The sequence below is a fragment of the Thalassophryne amazonica genome, chromosome 16 (assembly GCF_902500255.1).
Source record: "Thalassophryne amazonica chromosome 16, fThaAma1.1, whole genome shotgun sequence".
NCBI classification, from domain to species: Eukaryota; Metazoa; Chordata; class Actinopteri; order Batrachoidiformes; family Batrachoididae; genus Thalassophryne; species Thalassophryne amazonica.
This window is the reverse complement of record NC_047118.1, coordinates 21,768,270-21,794,378: the sequence shown is the minus strand read 5'-3', so window position 1 is coordinate 21,794,378 and position 26,109 is coordinate 21,768,270. Positions and strand designations below refer to the sequence as shown.

Below are 26,109 nucleotides of genomic sequence, written 5' to 3'. Positions count from 1 at the left end.
CATGTCTTTGGATGTGGGAGGAAACCGGAGCACCCAGAGGAAACCCACACAAACACGGGGAGAACATGCAAACTCCACACAGAAAGGCCACGGGAATTGAACCCATGACCTTCTCGCTGTGAGGCAACAGTGCTAACCACTAACCCACCGTGCTGCCCTCTGATGGTCATACGGCTCTTAATTTTGGTACCAAAGTATATTTCTAAGTCAAGCTTCTATAGGCTCTAATGCAACTCAGAAATGGAATTGTTACCTCAATAATGACTAAAAACTACAAAATTCACCCACTGCTGGAATATGATGAAGCATCGAGAGTAAAGAGCAGATTTTGGGCTTAAATTACTCAGAAACATTATGTTTCTATTTGATCCATTTGAACACTTACTGAAAATGAGAAGAGATTCCTGATTAATGCAACATGGTTTTAAACTCATTGAATTACATCTGAGTTTATGCACATTGTGATTGTTTCAATTATAACTCCATTGTGGTGGTGACAAATTTACAGAAGTTGTGTCACTGTCTAACTACTTATGAAACTGTTTGCATTTGATCCAACTTCATGTTTTCCAGTTAATGACTAGAAGTGTCTTTTTTTTTTTTTTCGGTTAACCCCAATAAAATGATCCCCTCTGTATCACAGTCACCAAAAAAAACACCAAGTTCTGATTTGATCCCATTAAAGATATTTCATGAAAAATGACCAGAATGTCATGTTTTGACTTTTCGTCCCAATAAAATAACCCCACTCTGGGTCAGTTTGGGTTTAAACTGCTCACATGAACCCCAACGTTCCATTTGACCCCATTAAAGATATTTCCTGAGAATGACCAAAAAAGTCATGTTTTGACTTTTGACCCCAATCTTTTTTAAAAAAAAGCTCTGGATCTTAAAAATCACTGGGGCCTCAAAGCACATTTTGGGTTTCAGTTATTCATGGGACCCACATGGGATCCACAAAATGACAGAAAATTCCTGTTTGGGCCTTTTGACCCCAATGAAATAGCCTCTCCTGTATATTTTAGATTGTTTCACTGGTGGGATTATGATTAGTGGCATGTAAACAATCACATTCCGCATTATACTGATGTAATCCAAAGGGGGACTGGTTTTGCATGTTGGGAATAATTTGACACCAAATTTCCAATGCAAAAATAGCAATCATCCTCTGAGGATGAATGGATGAATGACTGACTTTGGTTTCTTCAGTTAAAACAGACCATCTTTCCTCACAAAATGACTCATTGACGCAGCATTGTGATAAGCACCTTCTCTGGAAGAATTTTCAGCGGTTGGCTACTTTGTGTATAAAAATACGGAAGCAGTGTTTCCGTGAAAGTGTGTGTGAACGCATAAATGAGCGTGTCATCGGCACAGTCAAAAAAAGACACTATCCCCTTGTTGTAATCCAGTTGCACTTTAACTTGCTGGGGTATTTTTGGAATCGTGAGCAGAGTGGGCGGCGAGGTCATGGCCTTGAGCTCTCTGTCCCGAAAACACAAAGTCCAGAACCCGTTTTCAGGCCTAGCAGCAATCTCAGCATTCCTGGGTATGGACACAGAGGCCAGGCCAAGGAGCCAGTCCTCATTACTTCCAGTCTCCACGACCCAGTGGTGACTTCCTGAGCCGAGCACGGTCATACCCACCACTTCGGCGCTGATGTGGAAGCGCTCTGGGTTGTCAGGGCAACAGCTGGGTTGCTTTGAGTAGTAGAGGGAAGTGAGATCTTCAGACAGAATGAGGCAGGGGTGTGCTGTATTTGGGTCCAAGGTCACAGGAGCTAATGACAAGAAGCCGAGAAGAGGTGATGAGAGATTTTAGTCCTACAAACAACTCCAAATCAGGACAAACTTGGGATGATATGGAAAATGTGAATTAAAAATAATAATAATAAAACAGTGATCCTTACATTTACTTTGACTTTTAAATAAGTCTTGGACTTATTTAAATTATTGTTGTGTATTCTTTTGAACGGCTCTTTAATATGAACGAAGGGAGCCGAGTCGCGGCTGCACAGGAGCCGTTCTTTTTGTCGTTCTTTTTTTTTTTCATGCGTGTTTGTTTCACATAGCTCCCAGGAACATCCAGTTGCGGTTGCGGCTGTGGCTCCCCCCCAGCATAGAAATAGAGCAGCTACAGGGGGAGGGACACAGGCAGCATGTGCCTTCACATGAGTACTCCTGCAGGGGGGAGGGGGGTTCTTGTGGCGTGAAAATATTGTACCACCTAGTGGAATATTTACAATGAATTCAGACCAAAATTCTTTTCAACATATTTCCAAATAATTCAAAGTCAGATAATGGTTGATAATGGCTGTGATATCAGATTTAAAGTGAATAGAAAAAAGAACATGTGCAATACAAAAACTTTCAAAATCAAAAAATATATGGAAAGAACAAAAACAAATGGTGTTGGTCCTAATGACCTTTCATTCATTTTTGTGTTTCTCAGTATGGGTTTCCTTGGTTATTTACAATGCGTTCACGCCATCTACTGGCTACTTTAAGCAACAACAGGTTTTGTTTAATGTCAGGTTTCTATTCCCTGTTCTCTTCTCGTTTGGAACGAGATTTCAGTCAGTCAACACCACTCTTTTGCCTGAGCGTGCTGTTCTCCCCAAGGATTCTTGTCGATGTCCACTGCTGGCAGAAAAGGTAGGGAGACACAGAATAGGGGAGCAAATTTGAAAAGTGACATTGAGATGGCTCATTTCTCTCTCTCTCTCTCTCTCCTCTCTCTCCCTCTCCCTCTCTCTCCTCTCTCTCTCTCTCCTCTCTCTCTCTCTCTCTCTCTCTCTCTCAATATTTTTAGGCTTAATTATCAATTTATGTCACAAATGGCGCTAGGAATTTCTAACCGGAATGCATTGTAATGGCAAAGTGCGCATGCACGCTGCAGCATGCACCACCACGAATGTGCACATGGCGGAAATTGATAATTAAGCTTAAAATACTTAAAAAAAAAAAAAAAAAGAGCCATATGAGCCAGTTTTTTGAACGGCTCTTTGAAAGGAACGAGCCATAAAGATCCGGCTCCCCCCAAAGAGCCATAAATCCCATCTCTAATTTAAATGGCACTGTATTGTAAATCTGTCTTAAGTAGGAAGTTCTCAAAAATTGAGTCGCCATGCTGGAAGTAGACAAGTGAGGTGTTAGAGAAAATATAAATATATGTAATCATTTATAATGTCTTTCTTATATGTATTGGTTGTGAGTTTTAATATTCTCAGTGAACCACCGATCATTCACTGAGAAATGCCTTTTTGTTTCTGTTTGTTTTTGTTTCTGAGAGGAATGTCTGAGAATGTGAAACTTATCAGCTGAGCTAACTTCTACGTAGAGAAATGAGCTGAGCACAGTAGTGTATATTTAATTAGCTGACCGTCCTTGAAGAGGAACGGAGTGACCTTGTTGAAACCAATTGCACCCGGTTCTGTTTTGACTCTGTCAGAAAAACCCATAATAATGTCTTATCTGTATGGAGACACTCTAAAATGATTTATGCTTGCTTTTTCACCATCTTATGTGTTTGAGAAAAGAGAGAGGTTAGGGAGAAGGTACTACGCATTCGAGCAAGTGTCTTCCTCCTCGCTGCGAGGAAGAATTACAGTCTCACTGTCTGGTTCTTCGCTATGTCTCATGTTTGGGTTGTTTCGTTTCAACAGGTTCGACCCTAACATGAGGGAAGCCACCAAGACACCCACACAACTCTGAAGGACTTATTGGCTCCTGTGGTGGTTGTTGTTGGAGAAACACTGCATTGTGCAGCGTTTGCTTGTTGCCTCACCAGTTATACACCTTCATGATGAAGTGGTGTAGAGGAGGATTTTCTTAAAAAGAACTTGCAAAATTTCAGTTGCAGTTTGCCAGAAGGCACATGGGAAACCTGAGCCTAGATTTGATGTGTTTTCCTGTTTTACAGTCCTTCTGTACTCCATTCCAACATGAAGCTCTGACTGGGGCAGATGTTGCGCCACTCCACTCACAAACATTCACTAAAGCTTAGAATTTTTTCAGAGCCTTGATGGGTGACTTGGTGGCTTCCCTCACTAGTGTACTAAACAGCATAGTCACTCAATTTTTGAGAACTGCTTACTTGACACAGATTTACCGTACAGTACCATACTGTTTATATTTCTTAATAATGAATTCCAAGACATATTCAGTCAGTTGGAAATATTAATGTATCTCAAGAAGACTGGTTGTAAAAGTGATGACTTAATCCTGATATTTAAAAGAAATTGCCCCATCCCAAGTTTTTTTTTTTTTTGTATGTGTTAGAGGCTTTAATTGCAGGGATGAATGTATAAATGAAGCTGACCACACAAAACATGAAATATCTTGACTTTATATAGCCTGCAATGAAACAGAAGTCAGTGTCAATGGAAGGATGACTGCAGTTGATGTCAGAATCAGAATTGAATTTATTACCAAGTAAGTTGTCACATACAAGGAATTTGATCTGGTGTTGTTGGTGCATATAAACAACAATAAAAAAGAAAAAGAACAAGCACTTCTGTATAAAGTACAACCCCAATTTCAATGAAGTTGGGACATTGTGCAAAATGTAAATAAAAACAGAATACAATGATTTACAAATCTTCTTCAACCTATATTAACAAACTGGGTGCGGCCGAAAGGGCATGGGCTGAAGCAAAAGCTTATAAACGCCCACCCCGTACACCAGTTACTATACACAGTTAGATACACTCAAAACAAGGTAACAATCAGAAAATAACGTAACAGAACAGAACAATCAAATTATGATGTGCAAGTAAAAAAGAAAAAAAACCCACAAAAACAATTAGCCTAACATAACATACTATAGTAAGAAATTGCATTGTTTTTATAGAGCCTTTTAACACCTACCAATGAACCACATGATTTAATACTATCAGCACAATTATTCCATATTCTAACACCTTTTACAGAAATACAATGACTTTTAACAGTAGTTCGAATCTTTCTTCTTTCAAATCTCAATGTTCCTCGCAAATGATAACTGGACTCCCTCATTTTAAACAACTCCTGAACGTGTAGAGGCAAAAGATTATTTTTAACTTTGTACATGATCTGTATCGTAAAATCTGATAAACTGATAAACTTTATTGTTTTTGTGCAAATATTTGCACAAATGGGAAAGAATTCCACCTACAAAGCGTCAACAATTAGTGTCCTCAGTTCCCAAACGCTTATTGAGTGTTTTTAGAAGGAAAGGTGATGTAACACAGTGGTAAACATACCACTGTCCCAGCTTTTTTGAAACGTGTTACAGGCATCCATTTCAAAATGAGCAAATATTTGCACAAAAACAATAAAGTTTGTCAGTTTTAACATTACATTTCTTGTCTTTGTGGTGTATTCAGTTGAATATAGGTTGAAGAGGATTTGCAAATCATTGTATTCTGTTTTTATTTACATTTCACACAACGTCCCAACTTCATTGGAATTGAGGTTGTAGAAGAGTCAAATAGGCAAAACTATGTCCACTGTAAAATAAATAAGTATAACGTAGTGGAATGGGATTGTGCAAAAGCATGTGATTGGTGTGCAGATGTACAGTACATTTCAGTGCAGGGGTTGTGGGGGTGTATTCGAGAATGCACAGTGTAGGCAGACTCACTGTAGTCGATGTGGTCCAGCATTTTCTCCCAGACCCGGTACTTGAGGTTGCAGAGATGCTTGGTCATGTCAGTCAATACTCCAGACATGTTTTCTGAACACAGGTGGACACTGTTGCTTCTGCGATAACAATACAAATCCTACATTGTACAGTCATCACATCACAGCAGAAACCATCCGAATGTAACATCATACTGGCAGGGACATACCTCTCCTGATTTTCTTTAAAGTTCTGTAAAATAAAAATGCATAATCAGAATGTGGAGACTTTAGCTGCACAAAAAAAAGTTGATATAATGTGAACTACACAGACCATCAGCAGCACCATACTGTCTTCCTTAAGCTCCCGTTGTAAGATTGAGATGGTTTCTGCAAGAGACACCATCTCTGCAGAAAGCTCCTTAACCTTATCCTTCATTGCTATGATCCTCTCTTCCTCTTCTTTTTTCACAGCGGCTAATCGGACAGATTCTTCATCATAGAGAAGATGATGGAGCTGCTCAAACTGCTTCTTGATCCGCTTCTGCGTTTCGAGGGCCTGAGTCTGCGGGGACATCGCCACACTTAAGTTCATCTAAATGTGCCTTAAGTTCGATTTTGTGGCATCAGGTTACCTTTATGTAGCTCAGCACATCCGCTGATGTTTTTTTAATTCGTTTGAGGTTATCCAGTTTATCTTGCAAGCTCTTGAGGGCTAATTGAAGTTCATCCTAAAAATTGAAGCAAGCATCAGGGGCAGAGAATGGCACCAAACAACAGTGATCAGAGACCTGAATGTAATTTATAACCATTATTACTACTGAATTTTGTTTGAAAATCACCAGGATTACTGAAAAACTCATGGATTGTCATTAAACATGGTGGAGGGCTGAGGTCGTGAGTCAGGGGACAATCCAGGGACAGGGACAAGGGCCTGTCCTGACTTAGAGCAGAAGCTGGAAGTAATGCCATGATTAAGTTGGATGCCAACCACAGTGAAACAAAAAGACGAACCGACAGTTAAAAATGACAGAAAAAAATGGCCATTGTGTTTGAACAAGGTGAATCAGATGTATTTTTCCTCAAATCTCAAACTCAAGTCAGTGGCAATGGAACAACTGGTGAAATGTATACACTTTAATGAACGGGGAAGTGTGCATAGATGCTGGACATTAACTTGGCCAGTCTATGTAAAATGTGGCTCCTTAATGGTCCCTGACTTGGAAACATCCTATGAGCCAAGAGAAAAACCATGAACTGTTGGTGTGGATCCAACATTATTTTTTCACTTTTTCTGCATTTCTAGCAATTTCATATGAATCCAAAGGTGCAATTAGTAGAGTGCATGCCTCCATCAAGGTGCACCTGGCCTATCAGCCATTGGTGAGTGGGGGGAGAGCAGTGTCTCTTGATAAAAGCTGTGGCAAAAGTCTTTGTCAATTTTGCTTTGAAACAACACATCCTTAATGTAAAAGAACAGGATTCCTCTTCAGACTTGCACGGCATACATAAGTAGGTTTTTATAATTGCACAAATGCTCCCAAAAAGAAATTTCAGGATGAGCCACAGTTGCTTTGAAATCCAGGAAAACCAACAACATACAGATATTTGTAATTCTGAGACTCTTACAAGAAGCCAGCAGATGTACCAAAAGTGGAATGTGTCAATGTATAATACTTGTAATTTATTGGGATGCGTGGTTGATATTGTATCAGTGGGTTTGTTTACTATACATTTATGGAACTTGAAACATCGGTAATCCTGGCATCATATTGCAAATTGCATAGTTGTAAAAGTGAAATATGCACAGTGGTGCCTAGGTTACGGATCTCTCTATAAATGATGCAAATGAATGGTTTAGAGCCTATTTTCACTTACATTCCTTTTATGTGACTGATCAACTACAACCTAAGATGTAAAAGTCACACAAATTAAAAAACCGTGGTGCAAAATGCCTACTGTAGTCTACAAAATCTGCTGTTAGGTCTTTGCTTCTTTGCTAGTCAAGCCTAAATATTTCTGTATTTGAGTAAGTGATTTCTCCTTGTAAAAATGATTAAAATATTGATTGTCTCACCCTTTGTGGAGCTGATCTATGTTTAATGGCACATAGCCATCATTTGGGTCTTGTCCAACTCACTTAAAGCTACATACACAGTGTAGAAAATCAGGCACAGGGCACAAAAGGGTTAAATTTATCCTCTTGTGCTTGTTTAGGGCATGAAATGAAATACATAACTAAGAGTGCCTTCCTGCATAAGAGCCCTGGTATTCAGAAAGCAAACACAAATGTTTGATTTTCTAGCAAGATAATGAATCTGTGCGCATCAATGGTAAGCAGCCACCAAAGCTCCCTGAAGTGAAACAGTGAAGCAGAAAAGCTGAAGCTTTGTATTTTTTGAACAAGTGTTTGCTTCTATTTTATTTCATGGTTGTTTCCAAATAAGTTTTGTTATGTATCCAAGCAGAATGCATGTGCATCATGAACCTGCTTGTTTAAGATGTGTCCGAATATTGCACCGCTTAAATACCACAAATACACAGTGCACAACTTTAGACCATATTTTTGCTGGTTGATGATGCAATCACTTTCCGCTTCCACACCATACAACGCACCTGACAACACCTCAGACCAACAAGACCCAAAGGTGCACAGTAGTGAGTGAGGTCACCCCACTTACCCCAGGTGAGGTCATCCCAGTCCAGGTAAAGTCACCCGACTTTTTTTGTGAAGTCACCCCATTACAGCTATCTATGCTTATTTTTTTTAATAATTATATTTTTTAATATAATAATATAATTTTTAAATAATTTTATAGAACAGGGCAGTGCTCCTGCTTCTCCCTTCAATGGGCTTTTTACTTGACAATTACATTCCCCTACCTTAAACAATAATCTCACTTACAAAACTTGAGTAAGAACAGTGTATTATGGCACTGGTGTGTAGAAATAATATATAACATGAAAATACCAGAATTTTGGGTGACTTCACCTGGGGTGAGTTCACAGTGGGGTGACTTCACTCTGAAACAGGTGCACAGATGAGTGCAATACACTAAACTATACTCACACAAATGTCTGCTGGGTGTGAAAATCACTACAGCAGACAGAAATGTAGAAACTACCCATGACACTTGTGTTGCACTGTGCTCTGCTTTGTGCCACTTGGACAGTAGCACCGTCTGTCTGACAAAAAAAGTGTTATATGAAATCTGTTTGGGATATTGGAATCATCTGGCCATTTCATCCGAAATGCCTGAATGATCAAGGTCTCCAATATCAGCATCAAACCTTTGCGACATGCTGTCTGACGAGGTACTTTTAGTTTAAATACTTCAAATAGCTGGAATTTACTAGACCTACTTCTTAAATGAAAAACACTTAACTAAATACGTGACAAACCTGAGGAACCACATTCTAGCTTGAGGTGTTACCTCATATACACAAGAAGAAAGACACATATCAGCTGCCACTAAGTTAATGTGAAAATATCACTTCAAAACAGATTTATTTTTGTTAGTTTATCTCCGTTACCTTGCAGTCCAGCGCTGCCTCCTCTACTGGGGAGCACTCGTGGCTCCTGTGCAGTTTGGATGACTGGCAAACAACACAGATGGGCTGTTTGTCAGTCAGACAGTACAGTTTCAGCTTCTCCCCGTGGACATCACAAGCCATCTTATCTTCCACCGGCGCCAAATTCCTGGCCTGGAGAACAGCCTCGCACAAGTTTTTCAGAGCCAAGTTAGAAGGAGGATTGACCTTGGAGGCTCTTTTTCGGCATACGGGACATTCACGCAATCCTGTGTCCCAGCATTTCTGCAAACAGCTCCTGCAGAAGCTGTGGCTGCATGACAGCAAAACGGGATCTGTAAAGATGTCACAGCACACGGGGCAGGTCAGGTCCTCCTCTGGAAGCATCATGATCCTGAGCTTGTCAGACACATTGAAGGAAAGCCAAATTTAAGACTGCATTTATGTCATCGAACACTACAGTATACTCCTGAGCACCACAGAGTGTAATGACTTGATTGTTCTTGACAAGCAGCAGCAAATGAATTCGGTTTTCCTGTGCATGACTACTGAGGGAGTATCTTTCGCCACAAAAAAAATGCAAGTAGCTGCAGTGGCAAACAGGAAATAAAACCCTATTGGCCAGTTGCTAGAGAAGTTAAAGCTGGTTGGTCTGGAATGTCATAATTCGGGAAATCAATGTGAGCCTCTGAGTGTATGTTAACAGCCCAAGGCTGCACAGTGGCAAACATGTTTCACTACTTACAATCTCAAATTAGAAAAAGTTGAGACAGTACGGAAAATGCACATCTATTTCATTACAGACAGCACAAGCCCATTGTATTTATGTTTTGTGTTGTCAAATTTAGTTTTGTTTTATTGTTATCTGTTTCTGTATTACTGGTCTGCAGCACAGAAAAAAGTTTGGACAAGGACAATTTAGGTCTAGGAATGTGGTAAAAATAAATAAATAAATACTGATAAATACAAACCTGTGAAGTAAACAGGTGACTGTAATCATGATTTGGTACAAAAACATTATCCACACCAAGTTGAGTCTTTGAGGAGCAGATAGGTAGAGGATGTCCAGTTTGTTAGGAAATGCATCTGGAATGCGTCTGGAATCTGGAGGAAATGCAGTGCGTAAAGGGAAAGGGTGCAAGCCTAAACTTAACACCCTTGACTCTGGATCCCTCAGACGGCATTGCTTCAAGAACTGTTATTCATCAATAACTGATATAGGCACATAGGCAATGGATTACTTTGGAAAACCTTTGCCAAACACTGCAACATGGAGTTACATTCAGACATGCTCCATAAAACTTTGCTTTGCAAAACTAATAATAATAATAACAATAATAATAATAATAATAATAACCTTGTCGAGAAGCTGCAGCATCTTCTCTGGGCTTCAAGGCATCTGGGTTGGAACATCACACAATGGAAGCATGTATTGTAGTCAGATGAATCAGTATTCCATTTTTTTGAGAAAAAAAATGGACACTGTGTGCTTTGGACCAAAGACAAAAAGGGCCATCCAGACTGTTATCAGCAGCAATTCCATAAGCAAAGGTTTGTCATGGTATGGGGGTTGTGTCTGTGCTCTTGGAAAAGGTAATTTACACCTCTGTGATGGCGAAGTGGGATTTTAAACCAACATATGCTGCCTTCAAGACAACATCTTTTCCTGCGGTGATCCTACATTTTTCAACAAGATGATGCAAAACCACATTCTGCACACATTACAAAGCCATGGCTGTGGAAGCAGAGGGTGTGGGTACTGGATTGGCCTGCCTACATTCCTGAGCAGTCCCCAAGGAGAATTTTCAAACAAAAAAATGCAACAACGACACCCCCTATTAATGCACACATTAAGATGACTTTGCAGGAAGAGTGGACCCAAATTAACACCTGAAACGCTTCATTGTTTGCTATCCTCAGTTTAAATATTGTGAGAAGGCATTGCAATATGACAAAGTGCTAAATGTTTTCTGTCTTCTTGTCATGGTTGTCGTGTCATGTTTGTTTTATTCTTATTTTATTCTTTTATTCTCCATTTACCATACAAAAGCTGCTCCTGCCATCTTGTAGCTCCCATTTTCAGTCAGCAACTCTGAGTGCAGTGGAAAAGAGAAGGATTTTCATACTAATAAAATCCAGATCAAATCTAGGCTTGTATCTCCCATATGCTGTCTGGCAAACTATACTACAATTTGACAGCAATTGACAATTTTAGAACTCCTCTGTGCCAAACCACCATGAAACTGGTGATGCAACAGACAAAAGATGCAATATGCATAGCTTCTCCAATCACAGCCACACACGCCTATAACTACTTAAGAGGTGGACGGGTATCTTGGTGGCTTCCCTCACTCATCTTGTTTTTTGCACAGACAGACTGTTTTTTGAGAACTGCCTACTACAGACAGATTTACCATACCAGACCACCTGGTTGTATTTATTAATAGTTGATGTAAATAAAATTCAAGACATATTCAGTGACTTAGAAATGTTCAAGTATTTATCCCCTGACTTGTTGAAAGAAAAGTGGGTCTAAAAGTGGTGATTTTTTTATGAGAAGAAAACCCATCATATTTAGTTTGTCAAAATGGACGCACCATGAAAATTCAGTAAGGTGTATCTTCTATTATACATTCTAAAGCTAAGGTGGAACCCTACTAGTGTATACTAAAGTACACCCAAATATTAAAAACGTATACAAATAGCTGTCATTCCTAAATAGCTAATGTAATATTTTCATTAGACCAGTTGAATTCAACTTAACAGTCTATGCTTCAATCATATCTTGAGTGTTTATTTTCAAACCCATTGTGACAATGTACAGAAACACAATCACAAAAAAAGTGTCACTGTCCAATTAGTTATGGACCTAACTGTAGATGTTGGACTGTGTCAGGATGAGCATCTAACAAAAAACAAAGAAAGAAAGAAATGTCAAATAAAAATCTATCCCTGAGCAAAGGGGAGAAAGCAAAAGAAACAATGTAACACTACCAGAAAATTGTTGAAAATCATCTTTTCAGCCTCACTTTGTCACATCTTCTTATCTGGGTCCAAATGTATGCACAGTTTATGCAGTAATTTGGTTTAATTTGGTATGCTGGAATGATAAAGAAGGACTGTTTCTTTTTCAAACAATTTCATCCAGGAACCAGAGCCCAGTGAAACTGAGAAACAGGATGTTGACAGTCCAACATTCTGACAAAGGAAAAAAAGACAATATCGCCACCCAGAGGACAGCAGCATGTTCTGTCCCGTCTGCCACTTTAAATTAGTTTTAATTTTATTCTTCTGCCTGTAAACTGTCCTACAATTTTCATATTTATGCCTGTACCCTGTCAAAACACTATTATTGTAATTTTTAACCAATAACTGCTATTGTTAGTTATATCTGTTGTGTCGACTCTAATACATATGTGTGAAGAATTACAGTGCACCCTTTGCTCAATACTTTGTTGATGCATCTTTGGCAGCAATTTGACAGCCTCAACTCTTCTTGAATATGATGTCACAAGCTTGGTGCACCTATCTTTGGGCAGTTTTGCCCATTCTTCTTTGCAGCACCTCTCAATCTCCGTCAGGTTGGATGGGGAGCGACAGCCATTTTCAGATCTCTCCAAAGATGTTCAATCAGATTCAGGTCTGGATTCTGGCTGGACCACTCAAGGACATTCACAGAGTTGTTCTGAAGCCACTCCTTTGATATCTTGGCTGTGTGCTTAGGGTCATTGTCCTGCTGAAAGATGAACCATCGCCCCAGTCTGAGGTCAAGAGCGCTCTGGAGCAGGTTTTCATCCACGATTTCTAGGTACATTGCTGCATCCATCTTTCCCTCATTCCTGACTAGTCTTTCAGTTCCTGTCACTGAAAAACCTCCCTATAGCATGATGCTGCCACCACCAAGCTTCACTGTAGAAATGAATGGTCCCTGGGTTCCTCCAAACATGACGCCTGGCATTCATGTCAAAGAGTTCAGTTTTTGTCTCAGCAGACCAGAGAACGTTTTTCTCATGGTCTGAGAGTCCTTCAGATGCCTTTTGACAAACTCCAGGTGGGCTGCCATGTGCCTTTTACTAAGGAGTGGCTTCCATCTGGCCACTCTACCATATAGGCTGATTGGTGGCCTGGTACAAAAAATGGTTTTGGTCTTGATACTAGATAGTTTCCTTCTCCATGACAACAGTACGGGGGTGATGTTTTTTCTAACTTCTTAGTTAAGACATAAAGTTCTGTGTAATTATGGGTTACTCTGAGTGACAGTGGCTGAGCCCAGTGACTCTGCCTCTCGTAGCGTCCGACCGTAACTGAGAGCCCACTGGTAGTGGCCACTCACTGTTGTGGTGACTGTGTCTGTCGTTTTAGAGCATTTTATTACCAACACCTGGAATAATACAGCTTATTCTGTGGTTAAACATCCTAACGGATCATCGAAGATGTCTCTGCTGCAACATTCATGCTTAGTGAAACTCTTGTAAGATTTAATGTTGTATGCTAACGGTGTTAGCATTTTTAGCAGCTGTTAGTAGCTTCATCCATTAAGTCCCGTTAATACATGATTACTAAGAAAGTACGCGGCTCATAACGTTCCATTTCCACATCAAAAGAATAGTCGAACCACCATCCAGTCCCCAGCTATGATTTAATAAACATCCGCACCAATGCTAGCCTTTTAGTGGGCTTGGACTCGAATAGAGGGGCGTGTTCAGGCTTTATGCAAGTATGCAGGAAAAGTAGGCACACGGGTGAAGAACCTTATCGGTCTCTCCGCTCTGGGATAGCACGGCTCCTATCCCTGAGTCAGAGGCGTCCACTTCAACCACAAACTGGCGGCTAGGGTCGGGCTGCACCAAAACTTGCGCAGTAGAGAACCGACGTTTCAACTCCTTGAACGCGGCTTCGCACCGATCCGACCAGGTGAAGGGGACTTTTGGAGAGGTCAGGGCTGTCAGGGGGCTAACTACCTTACTGTAGCCCTTAGTGAACCTCCTATAGAAATTAGCGAAGCCGAAGAACTGTTGCAGCTTCCTACGGCTTGTTGGTTGGGGCCAATCTCTCACCGCCGCAACCTTGCCCAGATCAGGGGCGACGGAGTTAGAGGAGATGATAAACCCCAGGAAGAACAAAGTAGTGCGGTGAAACTTGCACTTCTCGCCCTTCACAAACAACCGGTTCTCCAACAACCGCTGCAGGACCTGACGTACATGCTGGACATGAGTCTCAGGATCCGGAGAAAAGATGAGTATATCGTCCAGGTATACGAAGATGAATCGGTGCAGGAAGATCCACAAGACGTCATTAACCAAAGCTTGGAACGTCGCGAGGGCGTTAGTGAGGCCGAACGGCATGACCAGGTACTCAAAGTGACCTAACGGGGTGTTAAATGCCATCTTCCACTCGTCTCCCTTCCGGATCCGAACCAGGTGATACGCATTCCTAAGATCCAGCTTAGTAAAGATATTGGCTCCATGCAGGGGGTGAACACGGAATCTAACAACGGGTATCGGTTGTGAACCGTAATCTCGTTCAGCCCCCTGTAATCAATGCATGGACGGAGTCCGCCATCTTTCTTGCCCACAAAAAAGAAACCTGCACCCATCTGGGAGGTGGAGTTCCGGATCAGCCCGGCAGCTAATGAGTCCCGGATGTAGGTCTCCACTGATTCACGCTCAGGTCGTGAGAGGTTGTACAGCCTGCTGGACGGGAACTCAACGCCTGGAATCAAATCAATGGCACAATCGTACGGACGGTGCGGGGGAAGGGTGAGTGCCAGATCCTTGCTCAAGACGTCAGCAAGATCGTGGTACTCAACCGGCACCGCCGTCAGATTGGGAGGGACTTTGACCTCCTCCTTAGCATGTAAACCGGGAGGAACCGAGGATCCTAAACACACCCGATGGCAGGTTTCGCTTCACTGAACCACCACCCCAGACGGCCAATCAATCTGGGGATTGTGTTTCAACATCCACGGGAAACCCAAAATCACGCGGGAGGTAGAAGGAGTCACAAAAAACTCGATCTCCTCCCGATGATTTCCAGACACCACCAGAGTTACAGGTTGTGTCTTGTGCGTGATTAAAGGGAGAAGGGTGCCATCTAGTGCCCGCACCTGCAATGGCGAAGGAAGCACCACCAGAGGGAGCCCTACGTCCCTTGCCCATGTGCTGTCTAGCAGATTCCCTTCTGACCCCGTGTCCACCAGTGCTGGGGCTTGAAGGGTTAAATCCCCGCTCAGGACTGTAACTGGGAGTCGTGTGGCAATATGTGTGTGTCCCACATGAATGTTATGACCCCCCCTTAGCCCAGTCTCTAAGGGCGGGTGTTGTCGTTTTGGCCGTTTGGGGCAGTTTTTCTGTATGTGCTCTTTTGAGCTGCAGAGAAAACACTCCCTGCGGACCAGCCTCCTCATTCTGTCATCTGTTCTCATTTCGGCCCTGTGCGTTTCCCTAGCAACGTCAGCAGGGGGAGCTGTTGCCCCACGGAGCGCTGCGGCTGTGGAACGTGGGGAGGGCGGAACCCTTTCGGACCCGGAAGGGAGAGGGACGGCGCATGCCCGGCCACGTCCTTCGTCTCGCTCCCGACGGCATTCCTCCAACCGATTGTCTAACCGTATAACTAGATCGATAAGCCCATCTAAATCCTGCGGTTCTTCCTTCGCTACCAGGTGCTCCTTCAGGACCGACGACAGTCCGTTTATGAAGAAGGCGCGGGCGCAACGTCATTCCAGCCAGACCTCGCAGCCGCGATGCGGAAGTCGACTGCATATTCGGCTGCGCTCCAGCGCCCCTGTCTCAGTGACAGCAGCACTGTTGAAGCAGTCTCTCCTCTGTTAGGGTGATCAAACACTGTTCTGAACTCCCTCACAAACCCAGTATAAGTGGTAAGGAGCCGTGAATTTTGCTCCCAAAGCGCTGTAGCCCAAGCGCGTACCTCACCACGAAGCAAGTTAATTACATAAGCCACCTTGCTGGCGTCAGACGCATACATTACGGGACGTTGTGCAAAGATGAGCGAACACTGCATAAGAAAGTCCGCGCACGTCTCCACACAACCCCCGTACGGCTCTGGGGGACTTATGTATGCTTCAGGGGATGGTGGGGGGGTTCGTTGAACGACCAGTGGAACATTTATATCCTGCACCGGGTCGGGAGGAGGAGGAGCCGCAGCAGCGCTCTGATCGCGCGCTTCCACCTGTGCGGTGAGGGCCTCCATCCTGCGATTAAGGATGACGTTTTGCTCGGTCATCAAATCCAGCCGAGCGGTAAAGGCGGTGAGGATTTGCTGCAACTCACTGAGCACGCCTCCTGCAGACGCCCGTGCACCCTGCTCTTCCATTGGCTGTCCAACAGATGGGTGACGCCCCTTGGGATCCATGACGAGGTGGCCGAGATATCCTGTTGTGAAAGTGTAGTGACACGGACCCACAACAGGGGGCATAAATGAACGGACAATGAAAGAGTCGAATATGAACACTTTACTGTTGTGAATGAGCACAACCACAACACAGAGGAATGTGAAATTTTGCAGACAGTCAATCACAAGGGTGACGTGTGGGCAGGCTCAAGGATAGAAGACGTCCGTCCTGAGATGAACCGGAACCACACGATTTCCTCCGCCACCGAACCCGGAGAATACTGGAGCCGCCAAGTCCCGAGTCCCCAGGTGGCCACCGCCTCCGAATGTCGGATCTGGTACTGCTGGCAGGGAGCAGAGACAATAAGATATGGGTGTGTGCACACCCAGTAACAACAACGATGGAGAGTCCACCTCCACCTCAACACACACTCGTGCAGCTCCTGTCTCAGTACTTATCTGGTGGGGAAGTAAAGCGAAGCTGTCGCCGGTCACGCCAATCCCCAGATAATACTCCGCAGAAAAACAGCTGCAAAAACGAGTTCACTAAACACAGTTAATATGACACAGATCAAGGCTGAGAACGATACCTGAACGGTTCGACGATATCTCGGCAATGAGGTGGAGATGACGTCCGGGTTTTATGGAGTGAGATGATGAAGCATGGATGGGTGACAGCTGTCAAGAGATAATGAGTGACAGCTGTCACCCCCGGCTGTGTCCATGGCAGCAGCACCCTCTGTGCCTGAAGCCCGCGCTTCAGGCAGGGCGCCCTCTGGTGGTGGGCCAGCAGTACCTCCTCTTCTGGCGGCCCACACAACAAGCTGGAAGTGGTGGCCACCTGAGGACTCAGGACTTGACGGCTCTGGCATATTGCAGGTCTCCATTGGCGGTGGAACATCGTGGTTCCCGGCTCTTCTCTGGATAGGTCATCTCCTACCCTCGGGCCTGCCCACGCATCATCATGTTTTGGGATTGACAGACTAAAAGCATATTTGGTTGTTTGTGCACATTTGCAGAATAAATTGTTATTTATTCGGACATCCTATTGGCTGTTCATTCACGCCCCCTGGCGTGGGTCCGTGTACTTCACTTTCCCAACAGAGCCCCCCGAGAAGCTGAAAGGTTTTAGCTCATGCTCATGCTCCACTCAAAAAAGTCTGAAGGACCTACAGTGAGGAAAATAAGTATTTGAACACCCTCTGATTTTGCAAGTTCTCCCACTTAGAAATCATGGAGGGTTCTGAAATTTTCATCTTAGGTGCATGTCCACTGAGAGAGACATAATCTAAAAAAAAAATAAAACCTGGAAATCACAATGTATGATTTTTTTTTTTTTATAATTTATTTGTATGTTACTGTTGCAAATAAGTATTTGAACACCTGTGAAAATCAATATTAATATTTGGTACAGTAGCCTTTGTTTGCAATTACAGAGGTCAAATGTTTCCTGTAGTTTTTCACCAGGTTTGCACACACTGCAGCAGGGATTTTGGTCCACTCCTCCATACAGATCTCCAAATCTTTCAGGTTTGGAGTTTCAGCTCCCTCCAAAGATTTTCTATTGAGCTCAGGTCTGGAGAATGGCCAGGCCACTCCAGGACCTTGAAATGCTTCTTACGGAGCCCCTCCTTAGTTGCCCTGGCTGTGTGTTTGGGGTCATTGTCATGCTGAAAAACCCAGCCATGACCTATCTTCAATGCTCTTACTGAGGGAAGGAGGTTGTTTGCCAAAATCTTGCAATACATGACCCCATCTAGCCTCCCTTCAATATGGTGCAGTCGTCCTGTCCCCTTTGCAGAAGAGCACCCCCAGAGTATGATGTTTCCACCCCCATGCTTCACGGTTGGGATGGTTTTCTTGTGTCTGTTCTCATCCTCTAAACATGGTAAGTGGAGATGATTCCAAAACGCTCTATTCTGATCTCATCTGACCACATGACCTTCTCCCATGCCACCTCTGGATCATCCAGATGGTCACTGGTGAACTTCAAACGGGCCTGGACATGTGCTGGCTTGAGCAGGGGGACCTTGCTGCCCTGCAGGATTTTAAACCATGACAGCATCATGTGTTACTAATGTAACCTTTGTGACTGTGGTCCCAGTTCTCTTCAGGTCATTGACCAGGTCCTCCTGTGTAGTTCTGAGCTTTCTCAGAATCATCCTTACCCCACAAAGTGAGATCTTGCATGGAATCCCAGACCGAGGGAGATTGACAGTCATCTTGTGTTTCTTCCACTTTCTAATAAATAATCATAACAGTTGTTGTCTTCTATCAAGCTGCTTGCCTGTTGTCCTGTAGTCCATCCCAGCCTTGTACAGGTTTACAGTTTTGTCCGTGGTGTCCTTAGACAGCTCTTTGGTCTTGCTATGGTGGACAGGCTGGAGTGTGATTGATTGAGTGTGTGAACAGGTGTCTTTTATACAGGTAACAAGTTCAAACAGGTGCAATTAATACAGGTAAAGAGTGCAGAATAAGAGGGCTTCTTAAAGAAAAATTAACAGGTCTGTGTGAGCCATAATTCTTGCTGGTTGGTAGGGGATCAAATACTTATTTGCAGCAGTAACACACAAATAAATTATTTAAAAAAATCATACATTGTGATTTCTGGATTTTTTATTTTTTTTTTAGATTATGTCTCTCACAGTGGACATGCACCTAAGATGAAAATTTCAGACCCCTCCATGATTTCTAAGTGGGAGAATTTGCAAAATCGCAATGTGTTCAAATACTTATTTTCCTCACTGTAAATGACATGCTGAAAAGCTTCGCTTGTCATGTCCACAACATATACATATTATCTGTGTTTGACCGATTCGCAATGCATCGTTACATCCCTAGTGTATTTGCTCATTTATGAAAAATTCTGTAGCCATATCCCTAATTAATCATGCCCACCCACCACTGCCCCCCCCCCGCCAAAAAAAAAACTGGAGCCGCCACTGTTTTGTGTGTGGCATCCTGGCATCCTATCCTCCATTTCCACGGATCCTGGTGTGTCTGCCTCTCCCCTCCGGTCTTTGGTTGCCATGGCGATGACGTCAGATTGCACCACCGATTCGGCCAGTAGAAGTGGCGAGCTGGAGACGTATAGACACGCCGCTTTATGTTAATTGGTCCGGGATACCTAAAAAATAAATAAATAAAAAATAAATAAATAATGTAACCATCCGTCTTGCAGCTTCATCCTGTCAATCCTCGCTGTTCAGTAGCCGAACCGTCTTCACCGCTTCTACTCGACCGTCGATTTCCCCCGAAAATGCGCGAAATTGTGCATTTACAGGCCGGTCAGTGCGGGAACCAGATCGGAGCCAAGGTACAGTTCTGATCTTATTTTCTGCAGAGCGTTTTTTTTTTTAAGCGGACACGGCACAGACACGCCTCGGTAGCAAATGGCTGAACGGATTTTTCTAGAAGTGTTGTTGAACTGCTCCTACTTGGGGCATCAAAAATGTGAAATTTTGTGTGTATCGGTAGTAATGAAGTCAATACCTGCAACAGCTAAAAAATTTTTAAAAATCCACAACTGAGGTGCATGCAAAAAATTGGCTATTTAATTCGCAATACTACAGGCCGTCTCCTCATTAATATTCAAATATTCACGCCACGTTTTGTTTAGTTCAAGCTGGAATATAAGGGGAAAAAATTGCATGATTTATTCAGAAAATCAGATGCCGTTCTATTTGTGATCAAATACGAATAAAAAAAAAAAACGGAGGATTTCGTCACTGAGGGAGCAGCCTCCCCTCCCCCTCACGTCTGACCTATTTAAAGATGTCTTAATATTTGCACAATTGTTTTATAACCATGATTATGATTCTTATAGAAAGGGTCAATAGGGTGCAGATTTTGCCTGTAACCAGGTGATTTTCTTGAACTCATCTCAAACTGATGTTTGACACGTTATAGATGGATCTTCTTTTCAGAGAAGACAGTGCTGCTTATCAGGTTAATAGATCAGATTGATCAGAACAAATAGCTTTTGATAAAGTCCTCATAAATTCCTCTTAAGGTACAGTTATGTTTTAGCATGCGTAAAGCCTCATATATTTAACAGATTTTTTTAAAAATTAGCTGCATATCTTCCCCACCTTTCCTACCACACCTTTTTTTTTCTTCTTCAGTTCTGGGAGGTCATCAGTGATGAGCACGGGATTGATCCCACCGGGACGTACCATGGCGACAGCGATCTGCAGCTAGACAGGATCAGCGTCTACTACAATGAGGCCACAGGTAATACACAAAACCAACAACCACAAACGAGGCAGAAAATTCTGTCACCCTCCCACACCACCTAATATCCAAAGTGATTTGCACAAACATTATTTTACAGACAAACACGTAGAATTCTGTATGCTTACGTTTATAGAGAAACGCTTCCCTTATGCATTTTATCACATTTCAGGTGGAAAGTACGTGCCCCGTGCTATTCTGGTGGATCTGGAGCCTGGTACCATGGACTCTGTCAGGTCTGGACCTTTTGGACAGATCTTCAGGCCTGACAACTTTGTTTTTGGTACGTGATATTAGCTTAAGAAAAAAAGCATCGTCAATTTAAAGCTACAGTATGTTGAATTTAGTGTCACTTAGTTTTGAGATTGCATATTTAATTATGTCATGATCAGTCACAATTTTGAATCCCTTCGCATTTTTTTTGCAGCAGGGATTCATGGTCTTTTGTCTTTTCTTGTGGTAAGCGCTATGTATGATCCTCCATTTCACAAAATGAGGGTTCTCAAGCTTGTTAATCTGCACTAGCAGTGACAGGTGCAATGATTAATTAACTTGTAAATAAACTGACAACTATTTGATCATTATTTTAAGTTTTCTTTTCAAAATCCACATTCTTGAATTTTAGTTTCTTAAATGTGGAAAGTATTCTGTTTATTTTACTAACTGCCTTACTCAGATCTGACAGTGAACTGAATATTTTTGGGCTATGGGCAAAACATGACATTTGTAGGTATTTTCTTTACATTTATTGCATTTTTCAGCTAATTTATTTTGACATTTTATGGCCCTAACAACTAATCAAGAAAATAATTGATCAGTTAATCGATTATGAAAATAATCATTAGTTGCAGATCTACTAGCAATCAATCCAGCCACACTCCAAATAGCAAAAGGCAGAAAACATTTGTCCCTTTTGGGCTACTGTATCAACACAATGTTGCAACATGGTGGCCTCCAGGAGGAGGCGTGCTTCAATGTAGGTATGAAGGGCTCATTCAAAGTTTATAAAAACACACTGTTCCATCATTGCAGGTAATTGTATAATAATGAAGAGATGGTTATGAAGACTAGATTCAGTTTCTGCTAATAATAAGTCCCTTTGGTTGCTCCCTTGTTTGCACTCGGGATCGTCACAGCAAATCCAAGGTGGCTCTCTGCATGTTGATTTGGCACAGGTTTTATGCCGGATGCTCTTCTATTTCTACTTCCCTTAAATCCTACACACAGGAGATTTGATGCTTTAAACTTATGTTTTCACCTTTGGTTAGCTGATTAGTTCCCTGTATCTGGGATTGCTCAAATATCGAATATATTTAATTCAAATATCATTCAAATATCGAAGATTCAAGCTTCTCTACTATTGCTCAAATAATGTATGAACTCTTTTCTGTGAAACATGGTGGGGACATGAGCAAAGACAAAAACCATTAAAATTTGGTGCTAATCCAGAACTGGGTGTGCAATCCCTTTAAGTAAACATTGCAATTTTGAGCATTTACGTCAGTTTTGCGTAAAATAATTTGCAGGTCTTAACTTTTAAAAAGCTGAGTTTTAATGGGGTGAATCTAGTGAGAGTTAGTCGGGTGGCTATGAGGAATTTAGAAGTGGAAGCGTAGATATGTGGGTTTGGGTTGTGAGGGTTGAAGGGTTTGCTGCGCCATAGTGAAGGTTCTGGGTCTCCCTCTTGTTCTTTAAGAGTATCTTTGTGTGCTTCAGCTCAATGAAGTTTCATATTCTGACTTACAGGCCAGAGTGGAGCTGGAAACAATTGGGCCAAGGGTCACTACACCGAGGGGGCTGAGCTTGTGGACTCCGTCCTGGATGTGGTGAGGAAAGAGGCGGAGAGCTGCGACTGCCTCCAGGGCTTCCAGCTCACTCACTCCCTGGGTGGTGGAACCGGCTCTGGTATGGGCACCCTGCTCATTAGCAAGATCCGTGAGGAGTACCCCGACCGCATCATGAACACCTTCAGTGTAGTGCCTTCCCCCAAGGTGTCTGACACTGTGGTCGAGCCCTACAACGCCACGCTTTCCGTCCACCAGCTGGTGGAGAACACAGACGAGACCTACTGTATTGACAATGAAGCTCTCTATGACATCTGCTTCCGCACACTTAAACTCACCACCCCTACCTACGGAGATCTCAACCATTTAGTGTCGGCCACCATGAGCGGCGTGACTACCTGTCTGCGATTCCCTGGTCAGCTTAACGCCGATCTACGCAAACTGGCCGTCAACATGGTGCCCTTCCCCCGTCTGCATTTCTTCATGCCTGGCTTTGCCCCCCTTACCAGCAGGGGCAGCCAGCAGTACCGCTCCCTCTCTGTGCCCGAGCTCACCCAGCAGATGTTTGATGCCAAGAACATGATGGCCGCCTGTGACCCGCGTCACGGCCGCTACCTTACCGTGGCTGCAGTCTTCAGGGGCCGCATGTCCATGAAGGAGGTGGACGAGCAGATGCTGAACGTGCAGAATAAAAACAGCAGCTACTTTGTCGAGTGGATCCCAAACAATGTGAAGACCGCCGTTTGTGACATCCCGCCCCGTGGCCTCAAAATGGCCGCCACATTCATCGGTAATAGCACAGCCATCCAGGAGCTGTTCAAGCGCATCTCGGAGCAGTTCACCGCCATGTTCCGCCGCAAGGCCTTTCTTCACTGGTACACCGGGGAGGGCATGGATGAGATGGAGTTCACAGAGGCAGAGAGCAACATGAACGACCTGGTGTCCGAGTACCAGCAGTACCAGGATGCGACCGCTGAGGAGGGCGAGTTTGAGGAAGAGGGAGAAGATGAAGTCGCTTAAAACCTCAACCAAATCTGGTTTCACCACACCCCTCCCTCTGTTCCTCCTCGTTGTGAAACGTTGTGCCACAGTTTGAAAACCATTCACCTTTTACATTACTGTTACTCAAGTCTTAGACATTGATGTTAACTGATTCTGGTGGTGGTTTGTTGTATATTGTGATTGCACTGACTTACATCCTTGCATCTACCCTGTTACTACGTTCAAAAGAACTGCGAAGCGTTGAAATAAATTTTGTTCATCTGATTAAAAAGGCAACTAATACAGTGTTTGTGTGATGTCATTGACTCTTTAGGTGAATAATTTGGCAAAATTCCGTACAGCTTTATGGTACTTCATGCAGAAATTGGAAACTATTACAAAATGGGGACGGGGTCCTACAAAAACATGATCTAAATTTATCCTGAAAACACAGTACAAACTGATGGGGGGAAAAAAATCACAATAAGCGGAAGTTATTGGCTAAGAACTGACATTCAGCTTTGGCACATTTGGTATGACTGCACTACACTGAAAAACGGAAACATGATTTAAATATGTACATCGGCTACACACGGTTAGAACGTGTTAATATTCTGATACTGGACACATTCTGGTCATGAGCTTCTGATGTACACATTTAATGTAAATCCAGCTGACTTCATGTACATAAAGAATCAAAGCAAGTCTTCAGCATAAAAGTAAATACTGCAGGCTTTATAATGATTTAGTTTTCTTCACGTTAATACAGGCTCCTAACCTCATCAACCTGGAAATGGGCCTATTCAGAAAACAAACGAAAATAATTTGGCTATTTTAAGACAAATTTACTCAAATGTCTACCAAGTCATGCTTTATGTTATGTGTCGGACGCAGGACGGAGAACCGACCAGCGTTTGAAGGACCCAGTATGAAATAACCAGAGCACGGTACAAAGGATAACAAAATTTAATGACATAACAGTGATGTGAAAAATACAAATAAGTGCGCGGTCTGGCGTGGTGGAATGCCGGTGTGCTCCCAGCAGCACTAACGGTCCGGAGCCAGAAACAGTTCAGACCCAAGGACCCCGCCGACACCCCCCAGGTGGCCGCAACAAACCGAGTCTGTGAAAGAAGAAACCATCATGTGAGTCCACACTCCACACACAGAGAGACCACTCAAAGGTGTACACAAACAGCAAACACTTCCTGGCTTAATCACTAATCAGCTTCCCACCCTGCAGGCATGGAACACCCAGTTCACATACTCAACTGCAGTGGAAGCTGATTAAACGACTAACAACAGCTCAATATAATAAGGTGTGAGGGACACCACATTTACTGACTGTACTAATGTTCGTCACAAAACCTAACGTACCTCAGGAAGTGTGCTGACGAGCGTGAGACCTCACCCCCTCCTCTTTCACAGACCATGACATCAAACCTGGATGGTCTCTGCATCCATAATGATGAGATGGCTCTCAAGACGACGATCTCACCCGTCTGGTCACAAGGTCGAGTCTCTGGCAAATACACACTGTGTACTCCAGACTTAAATGCCACCATGCTCCAATCCGTGTAGATGCACCACAGCTGTGAGTCCTGACGAGCTGCACATGATCAGCCTCAGGTGATCAGGGTGAGGTCCTGATAACTCAGCCACACAGCCACTCAGTCCTAAACGCGTGCCACCTGGAAGGAAAAACAAAAGACAGAACAGAAGACAGAAACAAAAGGCAGCCAGGCCCCCCCAGCCATACAACACTTTATGTCTACAACAACCTACTGGTGACTTGCTGAAAGTATTACAGTTTTCATCAGACTTCCTCATCTTATTCCACCTCGACACAATCTGAATGCGTTTCTTTGTATTGCCTGAAATTTGAAGTCTTTTCTGACACTTGGATTGTTCGTTTTTCTTAGGACTGCAACCAGGAACAATTTGGCATTTGGTGTCATTGCCAACAGTGCGATAGGAGTTGGGGCACCAATATGTAGACCTGGGTTTGATTCCCGCTACACTACATCTGCATTGTCCCAGCCCAGCAAATTCTAAATGGTTACTGGCTGGCCTTGGTTGGAGACGTAACGTGCAATTGACCTGTGTCATCTCCAGGGGGAGTCGTAGACATCCTCTGCACACTAGGGAATCCCAGAGAAAACCACCAGCACCAACGGACCTCAGGGCCTTTATTGGTCATTGCTCAAGGAAGCTTTGAACAACATGAATCAAAGATCCATCTATCCACCCTTTGGTTAACAGCCAGCCTGCACTATCACCTACCACAGACATCCCAATGTGTGGATTTTTGATTCTAAATTATGTGCTTTAAAGAAAAATGCTATTAAAACATTCCAAATATTTTATACAAAACTAGACTTTTGCATTTAATTTATATATTTTGAAGTACTAAGATTTTTGTTTGTGATTCAATTGTCATCAATTTTACTCTCAACAAGGCACGTTTGGAATTTTGAGTTACATAAGCATAAGACGACTCTAGCAATACACATTTTTAAGAACCTTTCGGACAGAGAAAATCAGAAATATTTAAAGAAGTTTACAAAGTGCAACTACCCAGATATACTACAAATATTTTAATTATGTACTTATCAAAAACATGCTGTTAC

General features: G+C 42.9%; 2 protein-coding genes across 2 annotated transcripts; one reads left to right on the top strand and one right to left on the bottom strand.

Moving 5' to 3' along the window:
* Positions 1 to 1,123: 1,123 nt before the first annotated feature.
* Positions 1,124 to 9,689, bottom strand: LOC117528410 (zinc-binding protein A33). The gene is made up of 6 exons (XM_034191039.1): positions 9,135 to 9,689; positions 6,236 to 6,331; positions 5,935 to 6,165; positions 5,831 to 5,853; positions 5,623 to 5,741; positions 1,124 to 1,780 (listed from the first exon to the last, which is right to left on the bottom strand). The coding sequence occupies exons 1-6, from the start codon at positions 9,519 to 9,521 to the stop codon at positions 1,242 to 1,244; spliced, it is 1,395 nt and encodes a 464-aa protein (XP_034046930.1). The 5' UTR covers positions 9,522 to 9,689; the 3' UTR covers positions 1,124 to 1,241.
* A 9,951-nt stretch (positions 9,690 to 19,640) lies between these two features.
* Positions 19,641 to 23,606, top strand: tubb4bl (tubulin, beta 4B class IVb-like). The gene is made up of 4 exons (XM_034189778.1): positions 19,641 to 19,797; positions 20,606 to 20,714; positions 20,887 to 20,997; positions 22,461 to 23,606. The coding sequence occupies exons 1-4, from the start codon at positions 19,741 to 19,743 to the stop codon at positions 23,516 to 23,518; spliced, it is 1,335 nt and encodes a 444-aa protein (XP_034045669.1). The 5' UTR covers positions 19,641 to 19,740; the 3' UTR covers positions 23,519 to 23,606.
* Positions 23,607 to 26,109: the final 2,503 nt, after the last annotated feature.

Excerpts from the sequence above, each read along its gene's own strand:
- LOC117528410 (XM_034191039.1), bottom strand. The coding sequence starts at position 9,521 with ATGATGCTTCCAGAGGAGGACCTGACCTGCCCCGTGTGCTGTGACATC. Across the intron at positions 6,332-9,134 it reads AGGCAGCGCTGGACTGCAAG|GATGAACTTCAATTAGCCCT; the intron begins GTAACGGAGATA and ends TTCAATTTTTAG. Across the intron at positions 6,166-6,235 it reads ATGTGCTGAGCTACATAAAG|ACTCAGGCCCTCGAAACGCA; the intron begins GTAACCTGATGC and ends ATGTCCCCGCAG.
- tubb4bl (XM_034189778.1), top strand. The coding sequence starts at position 19,741 with ATGCGCGAAATTGTGCATTTACAGGCCGGTCAGTGCGGGAACCAGATC. Across the intron at positions 19,798-20,605 it reads GGAACCAGATCGGAGCCAAG|TTCTGGGAGGTCATCAGTGA; the intron begins GTACAGTTCTGA and ends TTTCTTCTTCAG. Across the intron at positions 20,998-22,460 it reads GCCTGACAACTTTGTTTTTG|GCCAGAGTGGAGCTGGAAAC; the intron begins GTACGTGATATT and ends TCTGACTTACAG.